This window comes from Micromesistius poutassou (genome assembly GCF_964030765.1).
Source record: "Micromesistius poutassou genome assembly, chromosome: 10".
In the NCBI taxonomy this organism is placed as follows: domain Eukaryota; kingdom Metazoa; phylum Chordata; class Actinopteri; order Gadiformes; family Gadidae; genus Micromesistius; species Micromesistius poutassou.
The window spans coordinates 16,622,940-16,638,016 of NC_140280.1; the positions used below are offsets into that span (position 1 = coordinate 16,622,940).

The window sequence follows — 15,077 nt, forward strand, 5'->3', positions numbered from 1 at the left end:
TATTACCCGCGTAATGTCAACTAATACCAGCTTGTTCTTTAAAGGATAGGTGTGTGTAGACGATGGCTGGTTTAAGCAGCCTCACCTGGCCGAGTCTGATTGGACTCTGGTGCTGGGTGAGGCTGCATACAGGTTCAACCAGCCATCTCCACACACACCTTCTCCTAGATGGCAACAACACCAGGGAATGTATCATCCTCTGCAAACTTTACAATAAAGCGGTTTCAACATCACCACCCTGCGTCCTGTGTTTGGAGGAGCCCACTAAAAGAGTGTGGCAGCCAACTAGGTGGTGTGTAGCAAGGGCCCTTGCTACAATAGTGGTTTAATATTGAATTACATTGCTTGCAAAAGGAGAAGAAGAAGAAGAAGAAGAAGAAGAAGAAGAAGAAGAAGAAGAAGCAGCTCTGCTGTTAAAACAGAACTATTCATCTAAATGATATATCTATAAAAAATACTTAAATGTATAACAAATAATCTTGAACCTAAAGATTAAACCTCTCACTCATCTCACTCCAGCTTATTTTAGTAGCCTTAAGTGGCTGAAAGTAGAGGATAGAGTAAATTATATACAACTGTGTATGGTGCATAGAATTATTAAAAACAAGGTACCTAAATATTTATGTAATTATTTTTCAAGGATACTAAACACACATAGCTCTTCCACAAGGAGAAGTGCCACTGATCTGGTGAGGTTGCATGGGAAAGGGCTCTTTTTTATATTCAGCCGCAGTTTTATGGAATGGGTTACCTGCTAGTATGAAGACAATTGTTTCTCTTGTCAGTTTTCAACAGCCTTAAAGAAACGGTTGAGCAGCAGACACTCATTGGGTTATTTATTATGGTGTCTATTTTATAGATTGTTATTGTATAGATTGTTGATAAAATGTATGTTTATATGAATTGTGAATGTGTGATTGGAATGTCATCAATATGATGACATACTTTGTTCCCACACTGTCATGTACATTACTTTCAACACACACGCTTACATACACCTATATACATGCTTACACTACCAAGGGACCACGATGGAAATAAGCCCATGGGCTTTTTTGTGTTATCCTTTCGACCTGTACATTTGTATGCTTACCTTTGTACATGTGTCAATAAATAATTTCAATCAATCAAGCAACCTGAACCATAACCCAACCCATCATCAGCCAGTGGCTCCTAAATCGTCCAAAGAAACAAAACATTCACCACTTGAATGTTGTCCTGCCTATGGCTAGAGGAAATTAAAGAGTCTGCATGGCAAGTGCAGCTGCAGCCAGAACCTTGCAATGCAAATACAGCTAGAGGTCACTCCAAGAACGACTCAACGGATCAGAAGTTAAACTGGCTGACGTAGCAGGCACCGCCATGCTACTGCATCTGCATGTCTGTCTGCCTGTCTGTCTGTCCATTCATTTACCTATCCACCTTTCCAGCCCATTGCTCTATCAATCATCTATCCATTCACCTCTCTATCGATCTATCGATCAATCAATGGACCGGTATTCAAATACATTTTCAATTATGCATCTATCTCTGTATTCACTCTCTGTCTGACGAGTACAATAAATAATATTTGTATTTACTTATTCATAGTTACAGGCCTTATTTTATGACATTTTATGACACAACATTTTATAACACTATCCCCCCAAAGGGCAGGGAAAAGTGTGAATATCAAGGAGGAAACCTTGAGAATTTGATCGATTGATTTACCTATCTATCCATATACTGATCTGCATGTTTTTTAATACATTTGAATTGTTAAATTATTGTTAAATCTGTATAGTATTCTATCTATATGCATATCTGGCAGTTTGTATCTATTTAAAATGATCCACCTGTCCGTCATCTATCTTTCTAGGATGACATCCATGTTATATTCTATATAACATACTGCCAGAACATTCCCTGTTTGGGATGACGTGGAACTCCGACTCCTTCTGCAGGCTCATGGGACTGTTGGGTTTACTGTGTGCTGCTGGCCTCCGGAGCTGCGCTCTAACTGTATGCAAAGCTCCAGGCCATGCGCTGCAGCAGCATGGAAATATAATGGTAGGAGAAAGAAAACAGGCCCTCCACCTTGCACGCAGAGTCTGTGTGGAGTGGACATTAGCTTTCTTCCTTTGAAATACGAGAGAGAGAGAAAGATAGATAGAGATGGACAATTGTTTGGTATGATTTATTAGATCCTTTTTACATTGTAGGACTCCATAAAAGTGTGAACAAAGACAGGGTAGAAAGATAGACGCCTCAGATATGATTTTTGGCTGCTGGTGTGAGTGACATTTCTATACATAAGTGGTCCCTCACAGTTGAATGGGACAGGTGCATGGCGCTGGATCGTTAAAACTGCACTTATTATGCTGCTATCCTTCATGGTGTGGAATTCGGCAGTCACGCGCATTGCTCCACGCATTTGGACTGAAAGAGCACTGCCCACACGACATCGCATCGGTTCAAATACAAACAGAAGAGTTCTTTCATACAACAATACCCCCCCGACCAAACTGTTCCCTTATCTAAACATTGGAGAGTTTTCGCCAGTAGAAAACAAACAACTCACACACACTGCCAACGTGTGAGACGCTTTCGGGAAAACAAATGTCGGAGACAATTAAATACGAAAGAGCGGCTGTGAGATGAATGAACGGATGAACAATTTAGCCAAAGCTTGTGTGTACCCGCCGGCGAGGGACTTGTCTGGTCACGTTTTGACGGTTGAGCGGGGTAATGGTGCGTGCCACACCCAGGTCATGGGCCCAGCGGAGGGGTTGTGGAGGATTTGCATCGACAGGGCATTGTATTCTATGTATACTGTTTTCTGACGTTGAACTGAAAACAGGGATTTCCATGTACCACATGATGGAGCTTGAAAGTATGGTGAAGATGGACGAAGATGGACCGCAGGACCCGTATTGAATGGGGTGGACCGAAGGCCTCTATTGTAGTGCTGTGTTTGTGTCTGTGTTCTAGACACACGTTGCATTTGGTTCTTCAGCCGAGATTTATTATGCAAAACACATCCCCATTTTGGTAGCCTTTGTAATCAGAGATAAACCGATAGAGACGGCAATGTCCTTTTTTTTGTTCTTTGAAATCTCAGTGCACTGAGATTTCAAAGAACAAAAAAAGTTTCCTTCACATAATAAAGAAGCTATTCCACATCATACTTGAAACAAACCAGAGGAAGGTACCAACTATAAATTGTTTGTGAGTGAGTGAGTGAGTAAGTGTGTGTTTAAATGTTTTCATGTTATGACGTGTCTGTGTGTCTGTGTTTGTCCCCTGTTGTTGTCATTAATGATCATTCTTTCATTATAAACAAAACCAAATGTTCAAACTTTCCATTGACGTATTTACTATTAACATAACATTTAAATAAGGAAATTCCAATGTTCCAAACCTGAGATATTTGTTTATTCGATCTTGCGGCTTCATGAATTCAACTAACTGTATCAATAAGTTACACACAGACTTGCATTTGGACATTTTATCGTGTGTTGTTACATTCTGTTCAAATAACAAAAGTCATACTCATACTGTATTTTTAAAGCTTAGCTTTCCATCATTTGGCCCACCAAGCGCTTTTGTCCTACTTTTGTCCCTTGTGAGAGCAACAAATGTCAGTTTTGCCTTCATCTAACCTCCGGTTATCCGCCCATCGTTTATACTTGCCGCGACTCTTTTTCACAGCAAATTTGGCGATGTCCACCATGAAGAGCCAGGCCAGCACGTACATGACCACCCCGCCGACCTTGGTGACCAGTGCGGGCCTGGGCGACACCATCTCGTGGTAGAACAGCACCGAGCCCACGCCGACTCGCACGGTGGCAAACAGTACAATGAAGAGCACGTCCACCGCGTCTCCCAGGAGACTGTCATAGCGCCCCAACTGGCGCAGGAACCAGCGGCTCTGGAGCAGCGGATTGGTGAGTTCGCTACCGAAGATGGCCGCGCACGTCTCACAGCCGGACTTGCCCATGGTCAGCGCCAGCAGGATCCCGGTGATGCTGGCAGCGTGGTGGGCCAGCATGACGGGACCCTCTGACCCGTAGCACAGGCACCAGCCCATGTCGAAGAAGAAGTAGCCCAGGCAAATGGCCAGTGCCTGGGTCTGGAGGACCGTGTTGTCGGTACCTGGTGGGACATGGATGAGGGGTAGGGTGGAGGTGGGTTTAGGGGACAGGCCACTCATGCACTGGGATTAGTACATGTATGATAGCAGTGAAACCCTTTAGAAAACATGAGAACAGGTCTCAAGTCTCTTGGAATTAGGACTGGTAAAGGTTGGTTGATGCATTCAATCCATCCTTTCCTAATACCACGTGTCAATCCATAATTGTATTTGTAGAAGAGGTATAGAAAGAAATTGTCTGACTTTTTTTCAAAAAGCCACACCTATTGGGGTTAAAATAAAACGTACTTTCTCATCTATTAGTAGTCAACTCTGGTTCACTATCTAAATGGCTTAAGTGTTAGGAAGTAAAGAGGTACCAAATGCTAAACTCTAAACAACATCATCTAAAGTGAAGCACGGGCACAAATGCAACAAAAGCACAAATGCAATTGTTATTCAAGACTGGCTCCACGTGAGTCTGTCAGGTCACACAACATGGAGAGTGAGTGACATCAGCTGGGACTAATTTAAGTCAAACAGACGCCAGCTAATTAACCAAAGCAAATGGTCTTCATTTATATAGCGCTTTTATCCAAAGCACTTTACAGTGTTGACTGACATTCACCCATTCATGCACACATTCACACACCAACGGCGGAGGGCGACAGCCAGCACGTCAGGAGCAATTAGGGTGAGGCGTCTCGCTCAGGGACACCACGACACTCAGCTAGGAGGAGCCGGGGATCGAACCAGCAACCTTGCAGTTACCAGCCAACTCTCTCTACCTCCTGAGCTAATGCCGCCTCTTAAGTGTTTGCCCTTTAAGACCTACAAGCCCCAACTAAAGCCCCTTGCTGGTGTATAGCACGTTTATTAACCACATCCTACTTGACAAAATAATCAGTGCAGCATCCATTTCAAAATATGTTCATCCACAGTCTATAACCGACCTGCATGAGTGAAGGGCCAGGGTCCATCTATGAAGACGACGTAAGCAGTTAATAGCACGATGAAGACCCCGTGGGTCAGCGTCACCAGGCGACAGTTCCACTCGGGCCCCCGTTGGCTGAGAGAGAACACCAGGTAGAGGGCCAGCCAGCCAATCAGACTGCAGAACACTTGTAGAGTCAGCAGCATGTCTTCTCTGTGTGAAAGGTGGGGTCAGCAAACGGTTAAATAGCTCCTATTTTTTATAAAGATTCATACAGAAACATTTTTAAACCTTATAATTGTACATGGTTCCATCACAGTTTGGGCCTCAGATAGTGTAATTTTCTGTTTCAAAATATCTCTTTCATCATATCATTTTACAGTGTGACATTACAGAAACCCTATAAAACTGTGAGTTTCACCTGCTTCATTCATTAATGTGGTATTGTTATTATTGATTGTATAGTAACTAACCTACAATTCATCATGAAACACAGTCCTACCACAAGCCAAACCAGGGCACATCCAACCTGAGCTGCAATTTACCTTATAGTTTTCCTTCCGTTGTCCTCTTAATGCTGGCCTTACTTCGGTAATTACACAAGTAGAAGTTCCTGGCCACAGCCCCTGATGCCATTTTTCCTCTCCTCCATACAAAATAGGCCAATTGCACAGACGTCTATACCTTAGCTTCAGCAACACATGCCCGCTCTGAAAGAAAATCAGCCATGTCTACTTATTAGTCTTCTCCTCCCATGGATGACCAGATCCTCTTAAGAGATTACAGCCACAGCTCCTCTGCTGATATAGTGGTCAGACATATACAAGGCCACTATAGACATCATCAAGAATGTTTCATACCTTCATCTTGGATTAAGCATTATTGTAGTGAGTGTGTTGTGATTGAGTAAAGATATTTTAGTACTGGTAAAATTTTTATTCTAAAGTCCCAATGTGTAAAATGTAGTCCCAGTTAGTACATGGGACACTTTCAGACATTCAGAACTTTCTGAATAAAAAAACTCAACAACATGGTTCTGTCTACTCTTAGCTGTGCAACAGTGTGACACAAATTACTGGGCTGCGTGCGTTGGATGGGTTTTATGAGCGTCGATAGAGACGCTCATAAAACAAAGAGAGACTGTCAGGCTGGCCAGCATTTTTTATTTGTAATACTAGTATCTAGTATCAGTTAAAGGATGTGATTTTATTGATAACATTATTGAATCACTTTCAATCACCATTAATTACAGATATGCCCACGTCATTTGAAGCTGTGAGCTCTCAGTATCTGACGTCCATACATTGATCGCAGCTCAAACAGAAATAAAAAAATAAAAAATTAAACCTTTAGCAAAATCATGATGTGTTTTACATTTATAGTTACGTTTATTTAACTCATTAGAACCGCCATGTTTAAAAGCGTCTGCTAAATGCCCTAAATGTAAATGTAAATGTAAATGTACTACAGCTCCGAAGCAGTAGGTGGCGACCCTCAGCCGTACAGCGATACACTTGGTACATTGTGAGTGGAGAAACTGAAGAACAAGAAAGTGAAGTGAACTTGCGCTTCCGTGTGGTTAAGAGACGCGTCTCCCGGGAGTCTGTCCATGCTTTCTGTCTGTCACTGACATTGAAGTACAACAATTTAGGGTCACATAATAAGCTAGCGACCTACGTTATCACAATGTTTAATATACATGTACACCTCTAATTACCTCTGCAAAACGTTACTAAGAACTTAAGGTATGTGCTGAATGTTGCAGTGTTTTGTTTATGTATTAGGCATGTGATAAACAGTGTTTAGGAGTTGAGTTGTTGTGTACACAGTGTTCATCATCACAATAGACTGGTTGCAATCTTCAGATAGGCGAAGTCTTAAGCAAACAAAATATTACTGTTCATTGTAATATGGGTGTTAAGCTAGCAGAAAGATACATTGCATTTAGCAGTGTTTTCGTAGATGTTATTGCCAAAGTGTAAAGGGACAAAGAATTATATAGTATTTATGTTAAGCAATTAGTAGTAAAAGCCTGTTTATTGGTATGTTTGTTGAATAAATAACACAATTCATAATAGATCTGCTAAACTCTCTCTCCCATTGTAAGCTGACTAACATTTTTCTCCATCTCCCCTGTCCCTACAGCATGGCTCTGCCATGTTTCCGACATGTTTCCGTGTCTTCCCGACACGCCACCAGGTGCGGACTAGATGTTCGCTGCTATGCAACAAAGGGTAAAGCACCCAGATCGCAGGAGAGGCGCGACAGCAATGCTCCAACCGCTCCAGTCTTCCAGTATGTCGGGCAGAACCGGAAGCTCAACCACAAGGTGTTTGTGTGGGGGTTCAGCTTCACCGGTGCCCTCGGTCTCCCCAGCCTGGTACAGCCTGACTGTGGCAGGAAAAAGCCCCGGAAATACCAGCTCACACCCTACCGACTGGAGACTGAAGACCAGGTACATTAGATCATCTGTTTCAATAGGTTGTGGTGGAAGAAGTGCTTGGGGTGGTGATTCTAATGCATTTTCTATTACCAGTCGTATCACATTGTTACTCTCTGTCGTTCAGATCTCGTCGGCAGCGTGTGGCTATGGTTTCACCCTTCTGTCGTCCGCCACCAAAGACCTCACCAAGCTTTGGGGCATGGGCCTCAACAAGGACTCCCAGTTGGGCTTCCAGCGCACTCAGAAGAGCCGGCGTAAGACCATCCCAACATCCTCCATTATTACCATTATTAAAAGAAATGGGAAATAAAAGGACTGAAAGCCCGTTTGTATTTTGTAACGTATGCTTGATTTTGAACAATGTTGTATTTTTATTAAAATGTTTTGCACTAAACCGTGTTTAGCGTACATTTTAGATAATGTGTCCTATGAGAGCTTTAGGATAATGCTGTAGAACACTAATACATATTGATCAAATAAAAATCTTTTGTGTTTGTCCACCACTTGACCTGACCCTGTCTGACCTGTTTGTGTGTGTGTGTGTGTCTGTCCTTCAGTGGTGAGCTACGACTACGTGCTGGAGCCCTCCCCTGTGGCGCTGCCCCTCTCTCAGCCCCAGGGCACCAGGGTGGTGCAGGTGGCCTGTGGCCGTGCCCACTCCCTGGTGCTGACCGATCGGGAGGGAGGTGAGCACAACCCAGGGACCAGGGGTCTGTGATGCTCAAGCCACGGTTAACTCATCCTACTCTTGGTCCTGGTATACCATTCTTTTCTGGATGCTATGGTCCATTTTGATGCAATTTTATCTGAAACAAAAATCCTTTAAAATCCAATTTGACTAAATGATTGTTTGTTGTGGTACTGTAGTAGTATTAAACTGCAAATATTCAAGGTTGAATGCAATGGAAGTGTTACACATCGGATGTTAAGTGTTTCATCGATTTCAGATATTACAGTCATTTACACCAGAATTATAACTTTCATACTCTTTCTTTGCCTATGTATCTTTTAAGTTTACAGTATGGGAAACAATGCCTATGGCCAGTGTGGGAGAACAATAGTGGAAGAGGAAGACTACAGGTATGTCCTTGAATCCATCATCAAGGTACACACACACACACTAAATACTGTCACAGACTGAAATCACATCAGGTGTTGATCAATTATGAATAAGTTATGATTTGAATAAGGCATGGTCCATCTAAATTCTTCAGACTGAAACTTGAGTGAGTTTGTCTTTCCTCATTAAACAGGTTTGAGAAGGGTATGTTGGATGAAGGAAATCTGCTAAAAAAAAAAGTGAAATAGAGGTGATTCTACTTCCCTGTGTTTTATTAGGTTGTTATCTCTCTCTGTCTCTCCCTCTGTCCCTCTCCCACTGTCTCTCTCTGGCTTGCATGCACCCACAGTGGCAGTCACATCATTCACAAGCTAGAGGGCTTTGACAGTAAAGTGATCCAGGTGAGTACAGCTCTGTTGGCACAGATCCACATTCATCTCCAGAAGAGATTTGTCCTCAGTGGGGCGTAGGGAGAACAAACTCCCACATGACTCGAGTGGGAAAAGGAATAAAGGGACCCAATAGAGGATTTATGGATGCCCGCTTGGTCAAAGGAAAGAACAATCCAGACTTAAAATAATCAAAATAAACCATGAAAGTCTCTCTCAAAGTCATAAAGGCCACAGCTGTGCGGTTTCAGCCGACGAAGTGCAGTATCAAATATGTAGAGGCCATTGTGATCTATATAAACATCTGACACGTCTGTTTGTTATTTTTGTCCTCTGAAATATAGAATACTGCAACATGGCACAAAGGCTGAGCTGTCATTGCCACGCCCTGAAATGTTTTTCTCTCCTGCGTTTCCAGGTAGCGTGTGGCCAGGACCACAGTCTGTTCCTCACGGAGACGGGGAAGGTGTACGCGTGCGGATGGGGTGCAGACGGTCAGACGGGTGGGTGATCTCTGCAAGGACGGCGAAAAGGAACAAGACGCAATCACTGGGGCCGAGACGAAGTGCAAACTAATTGTTTGCTGTTTTTGAGTTGGCAAACGGGGAAACCAAAATAAACTGAAATAAATTAAGGTTATTCGATGCGGAACATGGCAGGATGTTTACTTCCAATTATTTCTTAGTTTTTAAAATGGTGTGTGACATTTAACTAATCCAATCCAACTATTTTTGTTGGATTGGAGCAAATCAGATGGTTGTGATTTTTATAGGAAAATGCAATTCTTTACAGCTAGTGTGTGTGTGTGTATGTATGTATATATATATATATATATATATATATTACTAGCTGCCAAAGAATTGCATTTTCCTATGCAATTAAAACAACTATTAAACAGGATGTCATGTCAATCCTAAAAGTGGTCATGCCCTACAGCTCTGTCTCGTTCTCTGTCCAGGTCTGGGTCACCAGCGTGTCAGCGCCGCGCCGGCGGAGGTGGCGGGCGAACTGCGCGGCGTGGAGGTCAAGCAGATCAGCACGTACGGAGACTGCAGCCTGGCCGTCTCCAGGGACGGGCGGCTGTACGGCTGGGGGAACTCTGAGTACCGGCAGCTGGCCTCGGTCACCGAGTCCACACAGGTGACCCGGGCAGGGCTGGATGCGGGGTGAACACAAGCCATGCCTGAAGAGAATCGGCTTTCCTGTAATGTGCCACGTAATGCCGAATGATGTTGCTGATCATCCGTCATATAATCATATTATCATCTAATCGATGGGTCAAGAGTGGCCTCAAATAATTTCTGTTTCCTCTTGGCCTTTAGATGCAGTTGTTGACTCAGATTGGTACCAATTATTTCCGTATTATAAAGCAATCCTATTTCCTATCATTTCCTATCATTTCCTATTCCTATATTGGCGAAAAGTGAAACATTGCACAGGGCTCTATGCTTACATTGGTTTTAATTGGTTTGTCGTCCTCTCTAGATCAACTCTCCTAAACACCTCCCCCTGGACGGCTGCGGCAGAGTGGTCCAGGCTGCCTGCGGAGGGACACAGGTGGCCATTCTAAACGGTGAGTGGATCCAGAATCAAAGAGCAAACCGGAAGGAAGGCTTAGTGCAGGGTGCTTCTCTTCAGCTCAGCGCTACTGGGTCTAATCCGGACAATATCTGCAGACTATGCACAGTTTTATGCACAGTATATCACAGGCTCATTCTCAACAATGAGGTTGTTTGGTCATGTCAGCAACAACTACGTAGTTGGCATAAAAAACAAAAGCAACAAAAACATTTTTCCAAAGAGTGAGGGCAAAGTTAGCAAAGGAAAGAAACAGAAACATACTATAGAGTAAAAAGCACGAGAAGCAGTTCCAGAGACTGTAAGGATTGGGAATATAGACCTGGGAATAAGAGTATAAAATATATTAAATACAAAGTGAAGGAGTTCTAATGAATATGAACATTAAATTGTGGTGATCAGATGTACATTTAATGTCCATAGGAAGTGGTCAGTGCATATGTTGGGCTGATCAATGTGATCACTGAGATTAACGTGGCTGGATGAGTAGCTTTGGGGGGAAAAACATTTACCGGGATTCCGGAAGTCCGTGCCAGGAGGCTCCAGTCACACCGCAGCAACGTAAACGCTCCATGGCTCGGTTGCACTCGTCTATTGTGTTTCTGGGCTTTCCTAAGGCATCGGGTGTGTGGTAGGATGCTTTGCGCGGAGGGGAGGTCGTAGCCAATGATGCCTTCTGCTGTTTCCCCCCTCTGGAGGGCGTGTTCAGCAGGGGGGCAGCTGCCGTACCGGGCGCTATATGCAGCCAGAGAGCATGCTCTTGACTCGATGGTGCACCTATAGAAGTCTGTGAGGGTTTTGACAGACATGCCCAACATGCCTGAGTCTCCTCAGGAAGAATAGGTGCTCAAATGCCATTGCCTGGACCAGGTGAGATCCTCAGAGGAACAGAGGAACTTGACGCAGGAGACTCTCTCCACTTCTGCACCATCTCTGGGAACGGGGAACGGGAGAGATCATCTTGTTAGTCTTGCTTACGTTGAGACAAGTTCAAGTCCTGGCACCAAGTTCCCAAGATGCGGATCTCATCTCTGTAGGCGGTCTCATCGTTGTTGATGAGAACCCAGGACGGTGTTGTCGTCTGACCCATACTTAAGGACGACATTGGAGCTGCGTGTCAGTCGTGCCTGAACAGGGCGTGCAGAAGGGGACTGAGTATACAGCCCTGACGGGTCTCCGGTGCTCAGGGTCAGTGCAGAGAAGGTGAGGTCCAGGATCCGGTTGCAAAGGGTGGTGTTAAGACCCAGCCCCCCTGAGGTTGGGGCTCGGCGTCAGCAGGCACAATAGTCTTGAATGTGGAGCAGTAGCCTATCAGCATCTCTTCACACATGTGTTCCTACCTCATCCAGGTGGGGGAGGGCGGTGTCCACAGTCAGGGCGGAGGCGTCTTCTGTAGATCACACGTCTGCTAAATGACAAAATACGAACAGTAGATGGAACAAAACAAACAGTCATATCTCAGAGAAACAGCATCATGCAATCAGTTGATTATAACTTGCGCCAAATGATCTCACCGTGCATAATTGGAACCTACCATAAACTGGAATTGCAATAATGTGTTTGTTGTGTGGTTGTGTTTCTGCGCTTTGATTTCAGTGTTTTGATTTCAGTGTTTGATCACTTAAAAAAAAAAAGCAATCATGACAATGCAACAATAATGACTGCACACGAGAGAGTCGTCTGTTGTAGGTCAAATCAAGTCGTCCAATTCCGCTACCGTGATTGAAATACGGAAGGCTTGAATCAGAAAGAATATCTTGTTTTGTTTCGGGAAGCCTAGGGCCACCATATTGGAAGATGTACTTAAATTAAAGCACATCACATCTGATTTGCTTTTCAAAACTGTCTGCTTGCAATCAGAATTGGACGTGCATTGTGCAGGAGTGAAAAAATGAATTCCTTCTTGCATATTTGGAAACTCAACGTAACCACGCTTCTTTCTCCGGGAGATCACGCTTTCCAAACACTACCAAATTTACTCAGCTTACTCTGCTCAGAAGTGCAGATTCACTGGAGAAGTTCTAATGTTGGCCACTTGGGGGCAATACAGGTTCAAGCCTTGGTCTTTTTTTTTCACCCAAGAGGGAGGGTTGTTAAAAACATTATTGGCCCTAATCCTTATTAAAACTGTTGGTTTAATTTTAATATTTTCTTCCAATGGCTCCATTTGAACCACTATGAACAAGGTGCATACTAAATAACTAAATAGAGCACAAAAAAACAATGACAGCTCGGCACCCTGTGGTGCCTTAGTCTTACCTTTCGATCCATAAATCCATCCACATTATCCGCCTGTCTGCCTGTCCGTCTGTCTCTTTGTAAATAACACCCGGCCCCCGTTCTATTCTCAGAGGAAGGAGCTGTCTTCGTATGGGGCTACGGCATTCTGGGAAAAGGCCCCAACTTATCCGAATCCCCCACCCCTGAATTGATCCCCCCCACTCTGTTCGGCCGCTCCGAGTTCACCCCCTCCGCGGCCGTGACGACGGTCCGCTGTGGACTCAACCACTTCGCCGCCGTCACCGGTGAGTGTTTTTCCCATTTCTTTTGGGTGGGGAAATATATAGTGTGGACACGGTGGCAGGGGGTAAATATATCCATGCCAGTGGTTCCTCCTCTGGTGTCTGTATATAAACCCTGATTTATGGAGGCCATTTTGAAAAAAGGGTGGGGGAGGGATCAAGGATTTTCTTTAAAAGGGGCCATGGCTCGCCATGATTGATGGGTATAGCTTTTTGTCTGTGTTGGGTGTGTTTCTCTCACATTAATTTAGGGTAGATGAAGAAGTCAACAAATAAATAATAATTCATGTTTGTCATTTCTTTTTTCGTTTGTCAGTTATTTTTCGTGGCACTTTCGTGGCACTATGAGACGTATTGTACTTTGTTGTTCAACGTGTGCATGCAAAGTCACTCCTCCAAGCACTGCCCGTTCTCTCACACTGTGAACCTGATGTTATAACATGATGTCCCTCCAGATCAAGGGGAGCTCTTTGTGTGGGGCAAGAACGTGAGGGGCTGTTTGGGCATCGGCAAGAGAGACGACCAGTACTTTCCCTGGCGGGTAAGCACACACACAGGCTCCATATTATTATTCAGCAAAGGAAAATCACCAGATTTTCCCACAAGGGTATTTGCTCGTTGTCTGATGTTGGTGTCTTGGATCTCTCTGTAGCGGTTTGATTTATTCGGGGTAGTTATTTTAAAATGTATTCCACACCAATTTACGTTTTGCGTACACCTTTTGACAGGTGACAGTCCCGGGTCAGGTGGTGGACGTGGCGTGTGGTGTTGACCACATGGTGGCACTGGTGAAGTCAATCATCTGAGCGGGACCCGAGCGCACTAACTCTGACCCCGTCACCTCCCCCCCACCCCCCCCCCCCCCCACCCGCGTGCGCGCGCCGCAGGGCGTCATCTGGCCTAGACCAAGACTCGGGTTCCAAATCCAATGCAAACCAGCTGCTGTCTGCGGGAGAGCAGCCCGATTTGGTCGCTGCGTCTTGCCATGATGTCACCGCATGCGCAGGCCAGGGCGATAAGGCTCGGAAAACCACTTCTTAAAGAAGAGACTCGACAACAACAAGCAGCCTCTGAGTGGTTCATGCTGCCGGGATGTTATGTGGGGATAATAAGACCAACATATGTATGACATTTTCAAGTAAACGGAGATGAAGACTTTGCACACATTTGTGAAGCGAATGTTATCTTGTCTTGTTTTTCCTTTTCCATGTGCGTGGTTGGGAACAGGAGAGCGTGAAATAAATAAATATTTTACAAAGGTGCTATTATAGCAACATTGTGTCTGTGTGAACCATAGCCTCCCCCAGATAAATAAATTGGCAGCCAAGTGGAGAAATTACTTAACACATTTATAAAAGGTGAAAAGAAATGCCAGATAAAGTCACAACTTAACTTTAGCAACATCTTAAGTGTCGGATCTGCAGGTGAATAAATAATTGACGTGTGATAGCCTACAGTGAAACTGGTACAAGGAGATGGTAGCCAACTTATTGCTCAGCTTTTATTGTTATGTTTTCTGGCAGGTGTATAACCCCCAGGTACAACAAGTATCATATTGTTTTAACTGAAACAGGCCTCTTGTAAGTGTTGTGCAATATACTATTATGTGCAGATTAAAAGGATTTTGAATGGATGTTTGTTTCCCTGCTTAATCCATGAAAAGCTTTGTGCTGCTATTGTATATTTATTTTCCCCTTCCCCTGAATCGATGGCATGTAACCAATTTCAGAAAGACTTCTAAACGAGTCATTTGTAACACAACGTAGGATAGTGTGCCTCCCTCTACCACCAGCCTTTAAGGAGAACCTCAACACAGGACAGGCAGAAAACACTAGTTATGGCCCTGGTTCTGGGTGGTCTCTGATTGTCTTAAATGAGTGCTAGGTGATATTTGACTTGCTTCGCTGGACATAACACTGAACCTCATCAGGCTTGGCTATTGTGGGGATGTTGATGAAGCAGAAAACAATGCAGACTTACCTCAAGGTAGTCATGTGTAAAATAAGCTACTTGAGCGACTGACATAACAAAACTAGAAGT

The 15,077-nt window shown here is 44.0% G+C and overlaps 1 protein-coding gene and 1 pseudogene across 2 annotated transcripts; one reads left to right on the forward strand and one right to left on the reverse strand.

Moving 5' to 3' along the window:
* Positions 1 to 3,589: 3,589 nt before the first annotated feature.
* Positions 3,590 to 5,251, reverse strand: LOC311354458 (TLC domain-containing protein 5 pseudogene; annotated as a pseudogene). The gene is made up of 2 exons: positions 5,065 to 5,251; positions 3,590 to 4,134 (listed from the first exon to the last, which is right to left on the reverse strand). The product of its transcript is annotated as a TLC domain-containing protein 5 pseudogene (transcript).
* Positions 5,252 to 6,646: 1,395 nt separating this feature from the next.
* On the forward strand, positions 6,647 to 14,643 carry rcc1l (RCC1 like). Its single transcript, XM_084473911.1, has 12 exons — positions 6,647 to 6,790; positions 7,191 to 7,500; positions 7,613 to 7,742; positions 8,046 to 8,174; positions 8,502 to 8,568; positions 8,898 to 8,949; positions 9,356 to 9,440; positions 9,896 to 10,077; positions 10,423 to 10,510; positions 12,867 to 13,040; positions 13,493 to 13,578; positions 13,766 to 14,643. The coding sequence occupies exons 2-12, from the start codon at positions 7,192 to 7,194 to the stop codon at positions 13,841 to 13,843; spliced, it is 1,380 nt and encodes a 459-aa protein (XP_084330037.1). The 5' UTR covers positions 6,647 to 6,790; position 7,191; the 3' UTR covers positions 13,844 to 14,643.
* Positions 14,644 to 15,077: the final 434 nt, after the last annotated feature.

What these genes read in the sequence shown, in the direction of transcription:
- rcc1l (XM_084473911.1), top strand. Translation starts at nt 7,192, where the DNA reads ATGGCTCTGCCATGTTTCCGACATGTTTCCGTGTCTTCCCGACACGCC. An exon ending in CCACTTCGCCGCCGTCACCG is followed by an intron (nt 13,041 to 13,492) that starts GTGAGTGTTTTT and finishes ATGTCCCTCCAG; the next exon opens with ATCAAGGGGAGCTCTTTGTG. An exon ending in ACCAGTACTTTCCCTGGCGG is followed by an intron (nt 13,579 to 13,765) that starts GTAAGCACACAC and finishes ACCTTTTGACAG; the next exon opens with GTGACAGTCCCGGGTCAGGT.